The sequence below is a fragment of the Brassica oleracea genome, chromosome C7, assembly GCF_000695525.1.
Source record: "Brassica oleracea var. oleracea cultivar TO1000 chromosome C7, BOL, whole genome shotgun sequence".
NCBI lineage: Eukaryota > Viridiplantae > Streptophyta > Magnoliopsida > Brassicales > Brassicaceae > Brassica > Brassica oleracea.
Window position 1 is genome coordinate 14,388,707 of NC_027754.1, and position 14,374 is coordinate 14,403,080.

At 37.5% G+C, this 14,374-nt stretch overlaps 3 protein-coding genes across 3 annotated transcripts; all 3 read left to right on the forward strand.

The window, feature by feature from the left end:
* Nucleotides 1–819: 819 nt before the first annotated feature.
* Nucleotides 820–1,662, forward strand: LOC106302649 (glutathione S-transferase T2-like). The gene is made up of 2 exons (XM_013739114.1): nt 820–986; nt 1,170–1,662. Exons 1-2 carry the CDS (start codon nt 820–822, stop codon nt 1,660–1,662), a joined length of 660 nt encoding a protein of 219 aa, XP_013594568.1.
* A 5,863-nt stretch (nt 1,663–7,525) lies between these two features.
* Nucleotides 7,526–10,047, forward strand: LOC106301310 (30S ribosomal protein S1). Its single transcript, XM_013737674.1, has 10 exons — nt 7,526–7,869; nt 7,997–8,156; nt 8,265–8,326; nt 8,401–8,560; nt 8,635–8,755; nt 8,842–8,923; nt 8,995–9,098; nt 9,414–9,492; nt 9,595–9,645; nt 9,760–10,047. Exons 1-10 carry the CDS (start codon nt 7,648–7,650, stop codon nt 9,841–9,843), a joined length of 1,125 nt encoding a protein of 374 aa, XP_013593128.1. The 5' UTR covers nt 7,526–7,647; the 3' UTR covers nt 9,844–10,047.
* A 379-nt stretch (nt 10,048–10,426) lies between these two features.
* Nucleotides 10,427–12,636, forward strand: LOC106301740 (transcription factor bHLH77-like). Its single transcript, XM_013738206.1, has 7 exons — nt 10,427–11,192; nt 11,304–11,474; nt 11,559–11,693; nt 11,757–11,828; nt 11,917–12,069; nt 12,145–12,229; nt 12,318–12,636. Exons 1-7 carry the CDS (start codon nt 10,851–10,853, stop codon nt 12,353–12,355), a joined length of 996 nt encoding a protein of 331 aa, XP_013593660.1. The 5' UTR covers nt 10,427–10,850; the 3' UTR covers nt 12,356–12,636.
* The last annotated feature ends 1,738 nt before the right edge of the window (nt 12,637–14,374 follow it).

Consider the following 14,374-nt stretch of genomic DNA (forward strand, 5'->3'; position numbering starts at 1 on the left):
TCGAAAGGTAAGCGGTTGTTGTGTTCTTCACCATGCATGTGTTCGATTAGGTCTGATGTGTTGGTTTTCTATGTAGTTTGTTGGTTATGTCTTTCGGTGGGTCTTCTCGTCGAAGCTTTCCCTCAGTGGCTCAAATCGAAGCTTTCAACTCAAATCGAAAGGTAAACCTGTAGTTCTGTTGTTTCATTATGCATGCGATTGATTATTGTAGTTTGTTGGTTCTGTTTGTTTCACCTGAAATCAAAATGTTGATGTGTTTGATCTTTGGATATGTTCTGTTTGTGTTCTTGGGTTTTAATTTTGTTTCAATTAATACGGATGGATCAAAATTGATTGGCTATGTTTCAATCCTTGCTTAGTGTCTGTTCTTTGATCAACACCGCTTTTGATTATGTCTTTCTTTTGGATTATGGTCTCAATCATTTTTTTGTTTATGTCTTTCTGTTGTCAGATAGAAGGCTCAAAGTTCATCTACCAAAGGTTCATCTAGCTCAGGAGTCCACGGAAAAATAAGGTTTGTGTTACTCTTAACTGGTTCTCCTGACTAGAATTGATTTAGGTGGTGGTTAGATTTGAACAGACTGTAATTAATGTGTTAGTTAGAGTTAGGATATGGTTGTGTTATTAATAGAAGTGATGGATAGCTACAATTGATTAACGCTTAATGTGATGAAACAAGTAGATAAATATCAACACGTTTTTGTTTGTTGGTTGTCATGATTGCATAGGCTCTTCCTTCTCTGCCATCTATAAACACACTTGCCTCCTTCTCTTTCTTATCATCTCCTTCAGCTTTCTTCTCAACTTCTTCTTCTCGGTATGGATCCTAATCAAAGCCAGTCCTCTGGCTTTATAAACTTACTAAACAGCCAACTCCCTTTTGATCAACACCGAACTCAGTTTCTGATTTTTTCACCTGCACCACCTGCACAAACTGTTGGAGGATCTGCTTCACCTACACAAACTGTTGAGGACCGTAAGCAAAGGTGCAAGTGATCAACAGCTGAAGACCTGGTCCTCATCAGTGCATTGTTGAACACCTCCAAGGATCCACTCGTTGGAAATGAGCAAAAGGCAGGAACCTTTTAGAAGAGGATTACGGCTTACTATAACGCAAGTCCAAAGGTGGTTGGTTTGCCTCCAAGTGAGCTGACCCACTGTAAGCAAAGGTGGGGGAAGATAAATGAAGGAGTCTGCAAGTTTGTGGGGTCATTTGAAGCTGCCACAAAACAGAGGAGTAGTGGCCAGAATGAAGATGACGTCTTGAAAGCGGCACATGAGATATTCTTCAACGATTACAATGTGAAGTTCTCATTGGAACATGCGTTGAGGGAGCTTAGGAATGATCAGAAATGGTGTGGGACTCAAGGAACTAGTCAACAAATCTCAGGTTCAAAAAGAAAGAGGGTGGGGGAAGAACAATCTTTTCAGTCATCAGCCTCTATGCCAAGTGTTAATGGGGATGATGAAGCTATGGATAGGCCTATTGGTGTTAAAGCTGCAAAGGCGAAGGCTAAAAGGCCAGTGGGAGAAGATCAGAAGATTGCGCATGGGTTTAAGGATATGATGGAGATGATGAGCAAGGACTTAGCTTTCAAGGATAAGCTTAGCAACAAGAAGCTGCTTGACAGTTTGATTGAAAAAAAAAGAGCCACTTACTGATTTAGAAGTGGCGCTTAAGAACAAACTGATAACCGAAATGTTGTCAATGTAATATTCTTTGTCTTGTGATATAAGTAGTTGATGTGTAATATAATTAATGTGATAAGTAGTTGATGTGTAATATAAGTAGTTTCTGATCATTGTTCTAATGTCAGTCTTTCTGATCAATGTTCTAATGCGTTTCTGTATTTTTTTTTTTTTGGTGGTTCAGGGGAACAAGTCACACATCAGCAGCAATGGAAGCAAGGAAACCGATCGTTTGTGGCCTCTCAGCGAGAGGTATGATACCACCACCTCTCCCACAAGAAGACACAAATGATGAAGTGGTGGAGATACCAGATGAAGAAGAAGCTGATATGGTGGAGTTATCAAGCGACGAATACATGAGAAATATGGGCTACTTGATAAGGGTGGAGGAAGCGGAAGAAGACATTGAACCTCAGGTCCGAAGGCTGCTGCAGAGGATGCATGAGGAAGAGAAGAAGCTGCGTGAGGAGAAGTTCAAAGCCATGAAGGTGGGAATCAAGCTTGAAGAGGGGCAATCCCCTAAGGTTGATGGTAAGAAGAGGAAGAGAAGAAGCTGAGAGACGACTGTGGTGTTGTGTCACGGGTCATGTGGGTTTGTCTTTGTCTGTGTGTTTTGTCTTTGTTATCTTTTTGTTCTAGTGTCACGGGACATGTTTGTTATTGTGTGATTGTGTCACGGACTGTGTGATGTTTGTCTGATTGTCTTTGTTTTATATGTTTGTATTATTGGTTGTGTTCTATAAATTAGATCAAAACATTAGATCACTTCACAAGACTTGAGCACACAACTCTTCATCTCTTCTTCCTCTCTCAGTAAACACAACGCTTCATCTCTTCTTCATCGTAAAACATTTAATCAAATAAACCATTAGATCAATTCACAAAACATTTGATCAAACAAACCACTTCTTCATCTCTCCTCTCTTCTCTTGTTCCAAGCATATATAAAAAAAATTTCCTTGCCATATGGCATCTTCTTCTCAAAATCCGTTTGATGGATTGGATGATCAAAGTTTTAATGATGCAATTGATGAATACGTTGATATATATTTTGATCAAGCAATTGATCAAACTTTCGAGAATCTTATCATATCAAAAGCAAAGAAGCAAAGAAAAAAGAGAGCTTATATCGAAAGAAATCATGAAGAAGGGCATATTCGTTTATGGAATGATTATTTCAGTGAAATTCCAACGTATCCCACAAATATGTTCCGCCGACGATTTAGAATGAATAGGTCATTGTTCATGCGTATTTTTGAACGACTCTCCAATGAAATTGAATTCTTTCAACAAAAGACGGATGCTCTCGGAAGGCTTAGTCTCTCTCCACTGCAGAAGTGTACAGCGGTCATTCGTGTCTTGGCATATGGAACTGCGGCTGATGCTGTTGACGAAACCCTCCGACTCGGTGAAACTACTGCACGGTCATGTGTGGAACATTTTGTGCAAGGCATTATATATTTATTCGGCGCAGAGTACCTAAGAAGACCAACACCGGCTGATCTTCAACGTCTCCTTGATATTGGGGAGTTTCGTGGATTCCCTGGGATGATAGGAAGCATCGATTGTATGCATTGGGAGTGGAAGAATTGTCCCACTTCTTGGAAATGTCAATATACACGTGGTTCGGGAAAACCACAATCGTTTTAGAGGCGGTTGCATCGTATGATCTATGGATATGGCATGCATTTTTTGGACCTCCAGGTACTTTAAATGATATCAATGTTCTTGATCGCTCCTCTGTTTTTGATGACATTATACAAGGTCACGCTCCACAAGTCACCTTCTCGGTCAAGAAAGAGAGTATCATATGACTTACTATCTCACCGACGGTATTTATCCGAAATGGGCAACTTTTATCCAATCAATTTCAATACCACAAGGACCGAAAGCGGTTTTATTTGCTCAGCAACAAGAAGCTGTCCGAAAAGATGTCGAGCGTGCTTTTGGAGTCTTGCAAGCTCGCTTTGCCATTGTTAAAAATCTGGCTCTTTTTTGGGATAAAGGCAAAATTGGGAAGATAATTAGAGCATGTATCATACTCCATAACATGATAGTAGAAGACGAACAAGATGGATACACTGAATATGATGTCTCGGAGTTCCAACAAGGAGAAGACACTGGAAGTTTACATGTCGATCTCACATTCACTAAAGATATCCCTACAAATATCGCCAATATGATGGGTATTCGAACTAGAATTCGTGATAAACACATGCATGAACAACTCAAAGCTGATTTGATTGAACATGTGGCGTAAATTCGGAGGTGGTCAAGACAACAACTAAGCTCGCATGTTTCTTTCAAGTTATTCTCGTTTATTTTACTAATCTCAGTTTTAATGTTCTTTTTAATAATTAATGTTTAAAATGTTTTATTTTAATATGTTATATTTAATAAATAAATTTTATCTTTAAAAAAATTTTAGTTTAATATTTTTAATTCTTAAGAACCCAAAATTAAGAACCCCTATTGGACCTAACAAATTAAGTGTCTCTTGAGTACAACCTCTTAACTATTATTAGTTACTAAAAAATCATTAAGAATCTAAATTAACCTCTTAGGGTTAATGGTGCTCTAATGGTTTAGGATCTTGTTGAGCGAAAATAAAATTCCTGACATATTCTCTACGGAAGGCATATTTCGTTGAAAATCTATAAGGAATATTAAAATTACCCAATAAAGAAGCACCAAATTTTTTAACAGTCTTCTTAAAATAAAAATTTCCGATGGATTTCCAATGGAATATGATTTCCGTCGGAAATCTGAAAATTTAACCAAAAAAAGAAAGTGCTAAGTTTTTGAACCCCTATGTAGAAGACCCACGAGATTAAAGAACCAAAAATAGAACAATATGCTAAATTACAGCGCACCTGAAACTCTCATAATCTCAAATAAATCCAAAAGTCCTCCTCTTCTACCTCAACTCCCTTTTAATCTTGTTGCTATCCAGCTACTATAGTTCTAAAGCTGTCAACAGAGCTACAATCGAATACAAACCATTTAGGGTAACTAAAATGCTCATGCATTTGATAGAGCATGATGTATTCAATACATATAATACAAAATGTATTAAACTCTTAACATATAATACAAAATGTATTAAACTCTTAATTTGCCACATATACGGGCCAATTCCAATCTAAGGTTTACAACCAAAGAACCAAATTCACAACCCTCTAACATCTCCTAAGGACATTATTTAGAGTCTGTATCATTCTTGAGCCCAACTAACTCAAAAAACTCTTAAAAAACCCAATCTCACGCAAATCCGTTAGGCTCTTCTTCTTCTTCTTCTTCTTCTTCTTCTCGCAAATCCGTTAGGTCCTCCTCCTCCTCCTCCACACCAGGTTCTGAGTTCTTCTGTCTCTTCTGATAAAATCATCTCCAGATCTTATCAACACCCCTTCGGTGAGAGAGAACTTGTCCTTAAGTTTGAAATTGAGAAATTCTCTTGTAATATCCTTCACTCGCATCCATGAGTTTTCATGAACAATAAGCTCTTCCAATGAACCAGAGTCTCAATATGACCTTCAACATCATAACAAGTTCTTTATATATGTTCTGGCTATAGGGATAAATTATTCATTCTTCTCCAAAAAAATCGGTAAAGTCATGATCTCCTGTTACTTGCCTAAAACCGGTTTTAATTGGGAAACATGAAACACCATATTAATTTTACAAGCATCTGGAAGCTCCAATCTATAAGCAACCTAGCAAAATTTTCAAGAACCTTGAATGGACTATAAAACTTTGCTGCAAGCTTCTGACAAAATGCTTTTGCCGAAATGACCACAACTTGAGAAGACCATGGATCCCACAAAAACAAATCTTTGTGGCCCTTATCAGTATTTTTCTTCATGTGAACTTGATCTTTAAGCAAGTGGTCTTTAGTTTCTCGCAGTATAGTATATCTTGTTCTAAGCATAGCTTCCGATTCACTATTATTCGTAGAGCCTTCTTTATACCATAGTAAACTTGGTGGCTCCTCCCTCCTTTAAACCATCTTGAAAGAAGTCGCATTAAAAGATGTATGAAATGAGAAATTATACGAAAATTCTGTGCATGAAAAGAACTTATATCATTGTTTTGGGTGAGTGGATGTGAAGCGCATCTTACGTAAGATTCCAAGGAAGGTTACAACTCTCCTGGCCGTCACTTTGAGGGTAATAAGCCGTAGTAAATTTCAACTTTTTATCAGCAAGTCTAAAGCGCACACGCCAAAATTTACTCAAAACCCTCTGTCTCGATCAGAGATGATTGGTGTCTAATACCCGTGTAAACCTACAACCTCATCAACAAATTTCTCTGCTACTATTGTTCTGTATACATATTTTTTAAAATCATGAAGTGTGCATATTTACTTAGGCGATCAACCACGACCAAAAAACATCAATACCCTTCAAATTTTGGAAGTTATTGAAGGGTACTATTGATGTTTTTTAATCAGCAAATCTGCATGATTCAAGGTCAAATAGTTGCGAGTCTCGCAAGATGTGCAGTCAGAGACGTATTGCTTCACATTCTCTTTCATGTTAAAATAGTTTTTGAATCCACATTAGGTTTTGAGTTCTTCTTCAATCTCTTCTGATAATATTATCTCCAACTCTTATCTACACTAAACTAACAAGGCAAACAAGACATGGTACTTTTAACTTGAGTAGACTTCAGGCGTACACCGTTACCTTTTAACTGGAAAACTGCAGTAACAACATATACCGAAGATCAGAACAGCAAGAAATACCACACTAAGTATGAAAAAGAAAAGAGCTAACTGGTTGTTACTTCATTTCCCTTGCTTTTTGTTTGTGCACCACTTCTTTTACCTTGCTAAAGAGCAAGAGCTACAACTTCAGAACCTTCTTTCTTCATAGGAGGTCCATAAAGTGCAAGAAGTGCCTCTTATATGTATCTTTTTCTTTACTAGGGGTGGACACGAATCATATATTCTGGTTTTTGGAGGTATTTGTGATCCGATCCGTTTCGTTTGAATAATTAATTACCCGGTCCGATTCGATCCGTAGCCATCAAGATATTCGATGTCAGTGATATCCATAATTTGACGGATATCTGATTCGATCCGTCAAAATAAATATTTAAATTTAAAATAAATAAAAAATCCAAAATAATATAAAATAAATATTTTATTACCAAAATAAAAATTTATTTACTGTAAAAAAAATTCTAATAACTAATATAATAAATTTAGTAAATAAAAATACTATAAACTTATATAAAATATAATATAATATTTATATCTTATATATATAATTCTTTAAATAAATGTATATACATGAATATAACGGATCAGATCGGATATTCGTTCCTAAAAATATTAGTATATGTGACCTGCTTTGTTTTTTACATATATTGCATTTTAGTATTTGCTTTGCTTAGTAGAGTTACGGATATCCGATTTTTTCGGTTAGAATCATAATGGGTAATGAATAGAACAAAATTTACTGATATTTTATCCACCCCTAACTTTACCACACAATAAACCCATAAAATTCCGAGTGGAAGCTAAAGTAAACACACGCAGGATGTGTATTCACTCAGTCAGCTGCAAGGTGTCATGGTTTATTTGTTCTGTTTAGTTCCTCGTGTCCTATCCTTTGAGATTAAGTCTCTCCCACTGTTGGAATTTGATTTCTGGAGATTTTTATGTGTTGTGCCTTTCACCGTGTATTCTTCAATGTTATCAATGAAAATCTTCAGATGGGAAAAAAAAAAAAGAAAAGAAGGTAAACACACGCAGCTTAGTCTACGTGGTTGGTGTTGTTAACAAAAGATGGGTCTTGTGACAGAGGATTATATAAATAGCTTTCGTCATCCTCACTCAGTCATAAAGGATCAATCTTTCTTCTCCACTCTCTCTCCCTTATCCAAATACGTAAACCATAACTTCCTTCCTTCCTTCAATCTTCTTCGTGGCTTCTGCTCCTCTGCCGCCCAAGAATGGCGGTTTTCGGTGGAGCTAATCTTGGCTCTGTTTCCTTCTCCTCTCATCTGCTCAACCAACACTCTTGTTTTCTCTCTTGCCCTCTTAAACTCCTCCCTTCTTCTTCAAATAGAACTTCTCTCCTCTGCGTCGTCAAGTCCTTTTCAGGCTCCGTAACCGCCGGTACAGATACAAGTTCCGATCAATCCCTTCTCCGGGACGACGCCGGACCCCCTCGGGTGCGTTTTACTGCTTACCCATCTCTTATTTTGATCGAAAGTTCCAGTCTTTGCGATAAAAAAGGTTAACTTTGGAACTTAGATGCTTGTAAATGTAACTGATGGGTTTGTTTGTTAAATGAAGTAGATGTCTACGGATTGGAAGCTGGCGAAAGCTTATTGCAAGAGTGGTGACACGTTTGAAGGTGAAGTCGAAGGCTTTAATGGTGGAGGCTTGCTTATTCGTTTTCATTCTCTTGTTGGTTTTCTTCCTTATCCCCAGTTAACCCCTTCTCGTTCTTGTAAAGGTGCTTCTTTAAGAACTCTCTCTCTCTCTCTCTTGTTCCGTTTATGGGTTTGTGTGTTTCTGTGGAAGAAGAAGCGTTGATGGGTTTGTGTTTTTCTTACATCTGAAGAGCCTCAGAAAAGCATTCATGAGATAGCTAAGACTTTGGTCGGTTCAATACTTCCTCTTAAGGTAAAAAGCCTTCTTTTAAACTCCATTATGTGTAACAACGAATTTGATTTTAGAGGTTAAATGTGTATATATAGGTTGTTCAAGCTGATGAGGAGAACAAAAAGTTGATCTTATCTGAGAAGTTAGCACTATGGCCAAAGTATTCACAAAACGTTAACGTTGGGGATGTGTTTACTGGAAGAGTAGGTTCTGTTGAGGACTATGGTGCATTCATCCACTTGCGCTTCGATGATGGTATTGTTTCCAAATTGCTTTCTTCTTTTCATCTTTTGAGCTGTGACATTGATGGAACTATCTACTGTTGATAGGTCTTTATCATCTAACCGGACTAGTTCACGTCTCTGAGGTCTCGTGGGATTACGTTCAAGATGTTAGAGATGTGTTACGCGATGGTGATGAGGTTCGGGTTATTGTCACAAATATCGACAAGTTAAGTTTTTCTTCTTCTTTTTATTGGTTACTGAGTTTTGTTAGTCATATGTTGTTGTAATCAAATAGTTGTTCCTATGATGCAGAGAGAAATCAAGGATTACACTATCCATCAAACAACTGGAAGATGATCCTCTTCTTGAGACATTGGACAAAGTGATTTTGAAGGTAAAACACAATGTGAAAATGTGTTTTTCTGTTAGTTTGGTTTTGTAAGAGGTAATTGGATGTTGTTACAGGACAGCTCTAGTGGATCTCCTTCGCTAAGCTCGAACAATGGGGATACAATTGATCCTCTTCCAGGTCTAGAAACTATACTTGAAGAGCTATTGCAAGAAGACGGGTATAGTAGTCAATATCATTTTTATAATTTGGAAAACCCCAAAAAGTTGTTAACTGTTCTCTATGCATAGCATTGGCTCATAACAGTTGAATCATGACTAGGATGACCAATTAAGCTACTTTTGGATTTACAATTGAATACATAGCTATTGCTGGCTGATTCTTTCGTAAACGCATATGATAAAGATGGAGTTTGTTAATTGCATAGTTTAGATTCTTTGTTTCAGGTATAACCATCTAAAGATGCAAGAACACTGTAAAATACATCTTGATCAATCTTTCCTCATTATTATTTTTTCTACTCTCTAAATTGCAGAATAGAAGCTGTGAGAATCAACCGGCAAGGATTTGAGAAAAGAGTGGTTTCACAAGACCTACAACTTTGGCTCTCAAATGTGAGTTCTGCTTTGCTTTGACATTTGCCATAAAGCATAAACTATTATTTTGCTATGTTGTGAAAGTTCCCATTCTATAAAATGTATTTTACATTCATGCAGACGCCACCTTCTGAAGGAAAGTTTGTTCTTCTTGCACGTGCTGGAAGACAGGTAAAAAAGCTCACAGAAACTATTTTATTTCTAGCATTTGTGGCCCATAGATGGATGGTTCTTTTATTGAAGTGAAAGTAAGTATAAAACTATTGTTAATTCAACATCTCTCAGGTACAAGAGATACACTTGACAACGTCTCTGGATCAACAAGGAATCAAGAAAGCCTTACAGCGAGTACTAGAACGCGTCCCCTGAAAGACTTTGCTTCTTAGCCCCTAAATCAGCTATATGTGCATCTTGCCCAACAACAGTTTGGGTTGGGTCATCATAGGCATACTCAAGTGGAGCAGCAGCTACTTAGAGAAATCTAAAGAAGGGCAATGCAAATTCATTTGTATGTGACACACAACACAACCTATGAAAAAATATAAATATATGTTGATGATACTCGATTCACATTATACAAATCCATTTACATACAAAATGCATATTGAAAGATGCATTAATAACTAAAGAAGGCCATCATCATAGTCAAGATCTAACCTTCAAGTCAATTATTGACACCCAAACAAACAGCAGTGTTATCTGTAAATTAAAGTTTTCCAATCTTTAAACTAGTCTTGTTAATTAGCCAAGAATAATTAAAACCAATTTGTTTGTTTCTCCCTTACACATCTTTCTTGTCTCTGAAATGCACATGCTCTCCCCTCTCACTCCAATGATTAACAGAGGACAGCCTAAGCAGCCTACCCACTTTCACCGTCTAATGTTCCCACATTAAAATATAAAAAAGATTCTTCTCCTCCTCCTTTTGAACTGTAAAATAATTCACTTTCTTAAAGACAAATAATATTCTTTAGTTAAAAGTCTTATCCTTACTTTGCCTCTTTCTTTTCTCTTAACCTCCTCCTTCCCTCCGTAAAAAAAAGTCAGTAGCCTTCTCTTTCCTCTTTACTTTACCACTTTGATTGATCAATCATTCATTGGTAGCAGCTCCCTTCTTGTACCTCTGCAAATTTTCCTGAATCAGTTTCCTTTTTGAAGCAAACAAAACCCAAAATTGGTTACATTTTAAAGGGAAATTCAGTATCTTTCCTGGGAGGATACTTGTCACTGATTCCAACAGTCAGAACACAAAATATCAGTCTTGTTTCCCCAGAAAGAAGCAGCTTTTTTCTGTCTTATTCTGAAATCAGAATCTAGTGGGTTTACTTGAGAATTCCCATAAGACATTTTCTTGAAACCTCCACTCAACTTTTGAGATGGAGAATCAAAGCATAAAGTATGTAGCTTTGGGTCAGAGCGATCCCTTTGGCAATAATGTCAACGAAGGAACCATTGGCGATCTCCTCGTCGGCAGATTCTGTAACCCTCAAGAGACCATCTCACCATATCCCGCCGGGAACCTCCGATTCCCTCCTTATCCGGGTCAATTCGGGTCGCAAGACAGCAACAAGAGCTCGCTGTTGGATCCAGATTTAGATCGAGTTCAGACAGCCAAGCCAAACTCCAGGAAGAGAAAGTTGATCCCTTCTGCTTCTGCTTCTGGAGGTAATGGCAAGGAGTCTCCAGCTTCTTCCTCTCTTACAGCTTCCAATTCTAAGGTTTCACAATCTCTCTCTCTCTTGCCTCTGAGTGTTCTTTTTTTTTTTTTATGGATTCATAAGAGAGTATGAGATATGTTGTTGACATGTTGATTTTGGGGTTGTCATCAGGTGTCAGGAGAGATTGTTGGATCCAAGAGAAGCAAGCAGGATGAAGCTGGAAGCAGTAAGAAGGATGATGGTAACAAGGATGATGCAAAGCCTCCTGAGCCGCCCAAAGATTACATTCATGTTCGAGCTCGAAGGGGTCAGGCAACTGATAGCCACAGCCTCGCTGAAAGAGTACTAAAAACCCCTATTGGTCTTTTTGTGTGTCCATGTTTCTGTTCAACTCTACCATGTTGATGTTTGTGTGTTTGTTATCAGGCAAGAAGAGAGAAGATCAGCGAGAGGATGACTTTGCTTCAGGATCTGGTTCCTGGTTGCAACCGGATAACTGGGAAAGCCGTTATGCTTGATGAAATCATTAACTACGTGCAGTCCTTGCAGAGACAAGTCGAGGTATAATCCGAGATTTTCGATGAAAATCAGTGTTAAATCATTAACCGGTCTGTTTCTCTTCAGTTCTTGTCTATGAAGCTGGCTACTATAAATCCAAGGTTGGAGTTTAACCCTAGTGCTGCTTTATCCACAGAGGTAAAATAATATCTGCTTTTTTTTTGGAGCTGGGATGATACAACTTTGCTCTTATAAGTAATGTGTTGCTTCTGTATGTATTGTATAGATGGTTCAACCGGGAGAGGCACTAACGCAGTCTCTATACTCAATGGCTTGCTCAGAGCAAAGACTTCCATCAGCATACTATTCTCTTGCCAAGAACATGCCTAGATTCTCAGACACTCAATTCCCCTCCAGCGATGCATTTGTTCAAGCTGAGGTAATTACTAGTTAATGTCGTCATAGATTCTGGAGATGTGGACGTGCTCAAATCTTTTTGTGTTTTGTTTTTCAGACACAGGGATTCTGGGAAAATGATCTTCAAAGCATTGTTCAGATGGGTTTTGGAGATGTTCAGCAACAGAGCAACAACAACAGCTGTAAGAGGATGATTAAGAACCTGAGTCTCTAATGAGAAAACCTTACAACCAGAGTCTCTCATGCTAATAACTTCTTTTATGTTTTCAGGTTCTGAGCCAACACTACAGATGAAGCTTGAGCCATAATTAAGAAGGTGTTTGTTTATCGTATCTCTCTGTACATACAAAACCAAGTAGTGATGGGTACGGAGTGAAACGTGTGGGAACTAATGTTTACTATCGTCTCTTCTTTGCTTGCTTGTGCATCTGTTAATTTCTTCTCAACACAAAGAAAGAAAAATGAGTCTCCATAATATTATTATGTAAAAATGACAAGAATCTTTTCTGGACCATCTCTGTATTATTTTACATCTATGTATTATGTGTTGTTGCTGAACGAGTAAGAAACGGTAGTATATTTGTCTTAATTCTTGTCGTATTATTTGAGAATAGGTGAAATTGTTTTAAATGATTAGTTTAAAATTATGACATGTTTTAAACTTTTAATGAATCAAATATGACGTTAATAATGATCAGGATTGAACTTGTTGATTTGGCTGATGATGTAACATTCTCGATCAAATTAATCAAACCAATTTTTATTCCGGACCTTTTTGATATACTAGTGGTTTTCTGGCGTGTATTCGTATTGTTTTATCATCAAACTCAAATTTATGGATTATGTTACTAACAAAACAATGCCATTTTTAAAGTATGTTAGCTTAAATGCACATTAATTTTCTATGTGCACTAAGAGAAAATCTCAAATTAATGGATTATGTTACTTATGTGATATTTGAAAGATGAAATGACTTAAAAATGTGTTGAATTTTTTTTCTGTATATTATTGTGATTTTTATTGTAATTTATTTGTTATATAGAATGTTTTAGTTTTCTTTTCTTTAAAAAAAAACTGTTCAATAACCAAATAATGTGATTTAAAAGTATATTAGCTGAATTTTTATTAGTTGATTGATAATTAGTATTTTAGTTACACCTAAATGATACAATATACTATTAATTTATCAATTTTAGACTTCATAATACAACACTTACATATGTAACTGATGTATATATTTTAGTATGTTGTTAATAAAATAGAACTTTTTACTTTTACTTTTAAATCACTTGGCAAACAGATCTAAACATTCATAACTTTCTGTTGGTTCAAATATTTATAAGCCCATGGCTTTATAAATAATTGAGGAATATGTGAATAGAATTGGGCCATTCAGTGGCCTATATGAACGTTAAATGAATGAGAAGGGACATAGTCCCACATCGTGTAAAAGGAGAGGAGTCGTGATGTATATATATGTGCATGTATCATCAGTGTTCAAACGACTCTAGGAGAGAGGACGGCTTTCCACGCGCGCACCGCCGTCCGGCCGGTTAGGTTCGGGCCGGTCTTGGTCGAGGTCGAGATCGAAGGCTTCTGGTCCAATAAGACTATTTTTTTGGACCAAGTTAATGATGATAAATTTAAACGAGAAAGATCTTGCGGAGGAAGTTTCGTAACGCCTCGCCTCCGATATCCTTGGGAGATTTCCGCCAACGTGCGCACATGCTGAATCAGTTACGGAAAGTGGCTCGCTTCTCCTCTTTATAAACTCGTCTCCTCCTTCATTTCATTTTAAGTTTTTACACAACGAAACCAGCAAAAATCCCTTAACGTAAGTCATAAATCCGAGAGTGTTTCGTAGAGTTTATAGTTCGATAGGGTGATCACGAGTGAAGCGTGATTCGTCTGCCATGGTTATGTTCATATCCAATGAAGATGGCGAATCCATTCTTGCTGAGCAAGGTTCCCGAGACCAGGTGCTTCCTCATGTCAGGCACATGCTTCACATTTGTCAGAGTGACCTCATGTGCAGATGTCATCTTCAAAATCACATTGCCGCGTCCTTCAATCTTGGAGACTGCAGTGTTTCCCATCTTGAGCTTCTCCTCAGTCATGCTTTTCTGATAGGTGCTGAACATCGCCCTATTGGTGCAAATGTGGGTGGTTGCACCAGTGTCATACCACCATTCCTTGGGGTTGTTGCTTTCAACCATGTTGGTTTCAGTCAACACAGCAACGAGATCCTCCTCAGTGAGATTTGCCTGAGCTTTCTCATCCTTGATCTTTTTGCGACACTCAACAGTCTTGTGCCCCACTTTGTGGCA

Bases quoted from the DNA above. Each gene is read 5' to 3' on its own strand.
- LOC106301740 (XM_013738206.1), top strand. From the start codon at position 10,851: ATGGAGAATCAAAGCATAAAGTATGTAGCTTTGGGTCAGAGCGATCCC. The intron at 11,193-11,303 runs GTTTCACAATCT...GGTTGTCATCAG, and splicing joins TTACAGCTTCCAATTCTAAG to GTGTCAGGAGAGATTGTTGG. The intron at 11,694-11,756 runs GTATAATCCGAG...GTTTCTCTTCAG, and splicing joins CCTTGCAGAGACAAGTCGAG to TTCTTGTCTATGAAGCTGGC.
- LOC106302649 (XM_013739114.1), top strand. From the start codon at position 820: ATGGATCCTAATCAAAGCCAGTCCTCTGGCTTTATAAACTTACTAAAC. The intron at 987-1,169 runs GTGCAAGTGATC...CTGTAAGCAAAG, and splicing joins GTTGAGGACCGTAAGCAAAG to GTGGGGGAAGATAAATGAAG.
- LOC106301310 (XM_013737674.1), top strand. From the start codon at position 7,648: ATGGCGGTTTTCGGTGGAGCTAATCTTGGCTCTGTTTCCTTCTCCTCT. The intron at 8,327-8,400 runs GTAAAAAGCCTT...GTGTATATATAG, and splicing joins GTTCAATACTTCCTCTTAAG to GTTGTTCAAGCTGATGAGGA. The intron at 8,924-8,994 runs GTAAAACACAAT...ATGTTGTTACAG, and splicing joins TGGACAAAGTGATTTTGAAG to GACAGCTCTAGTGGATCTCC.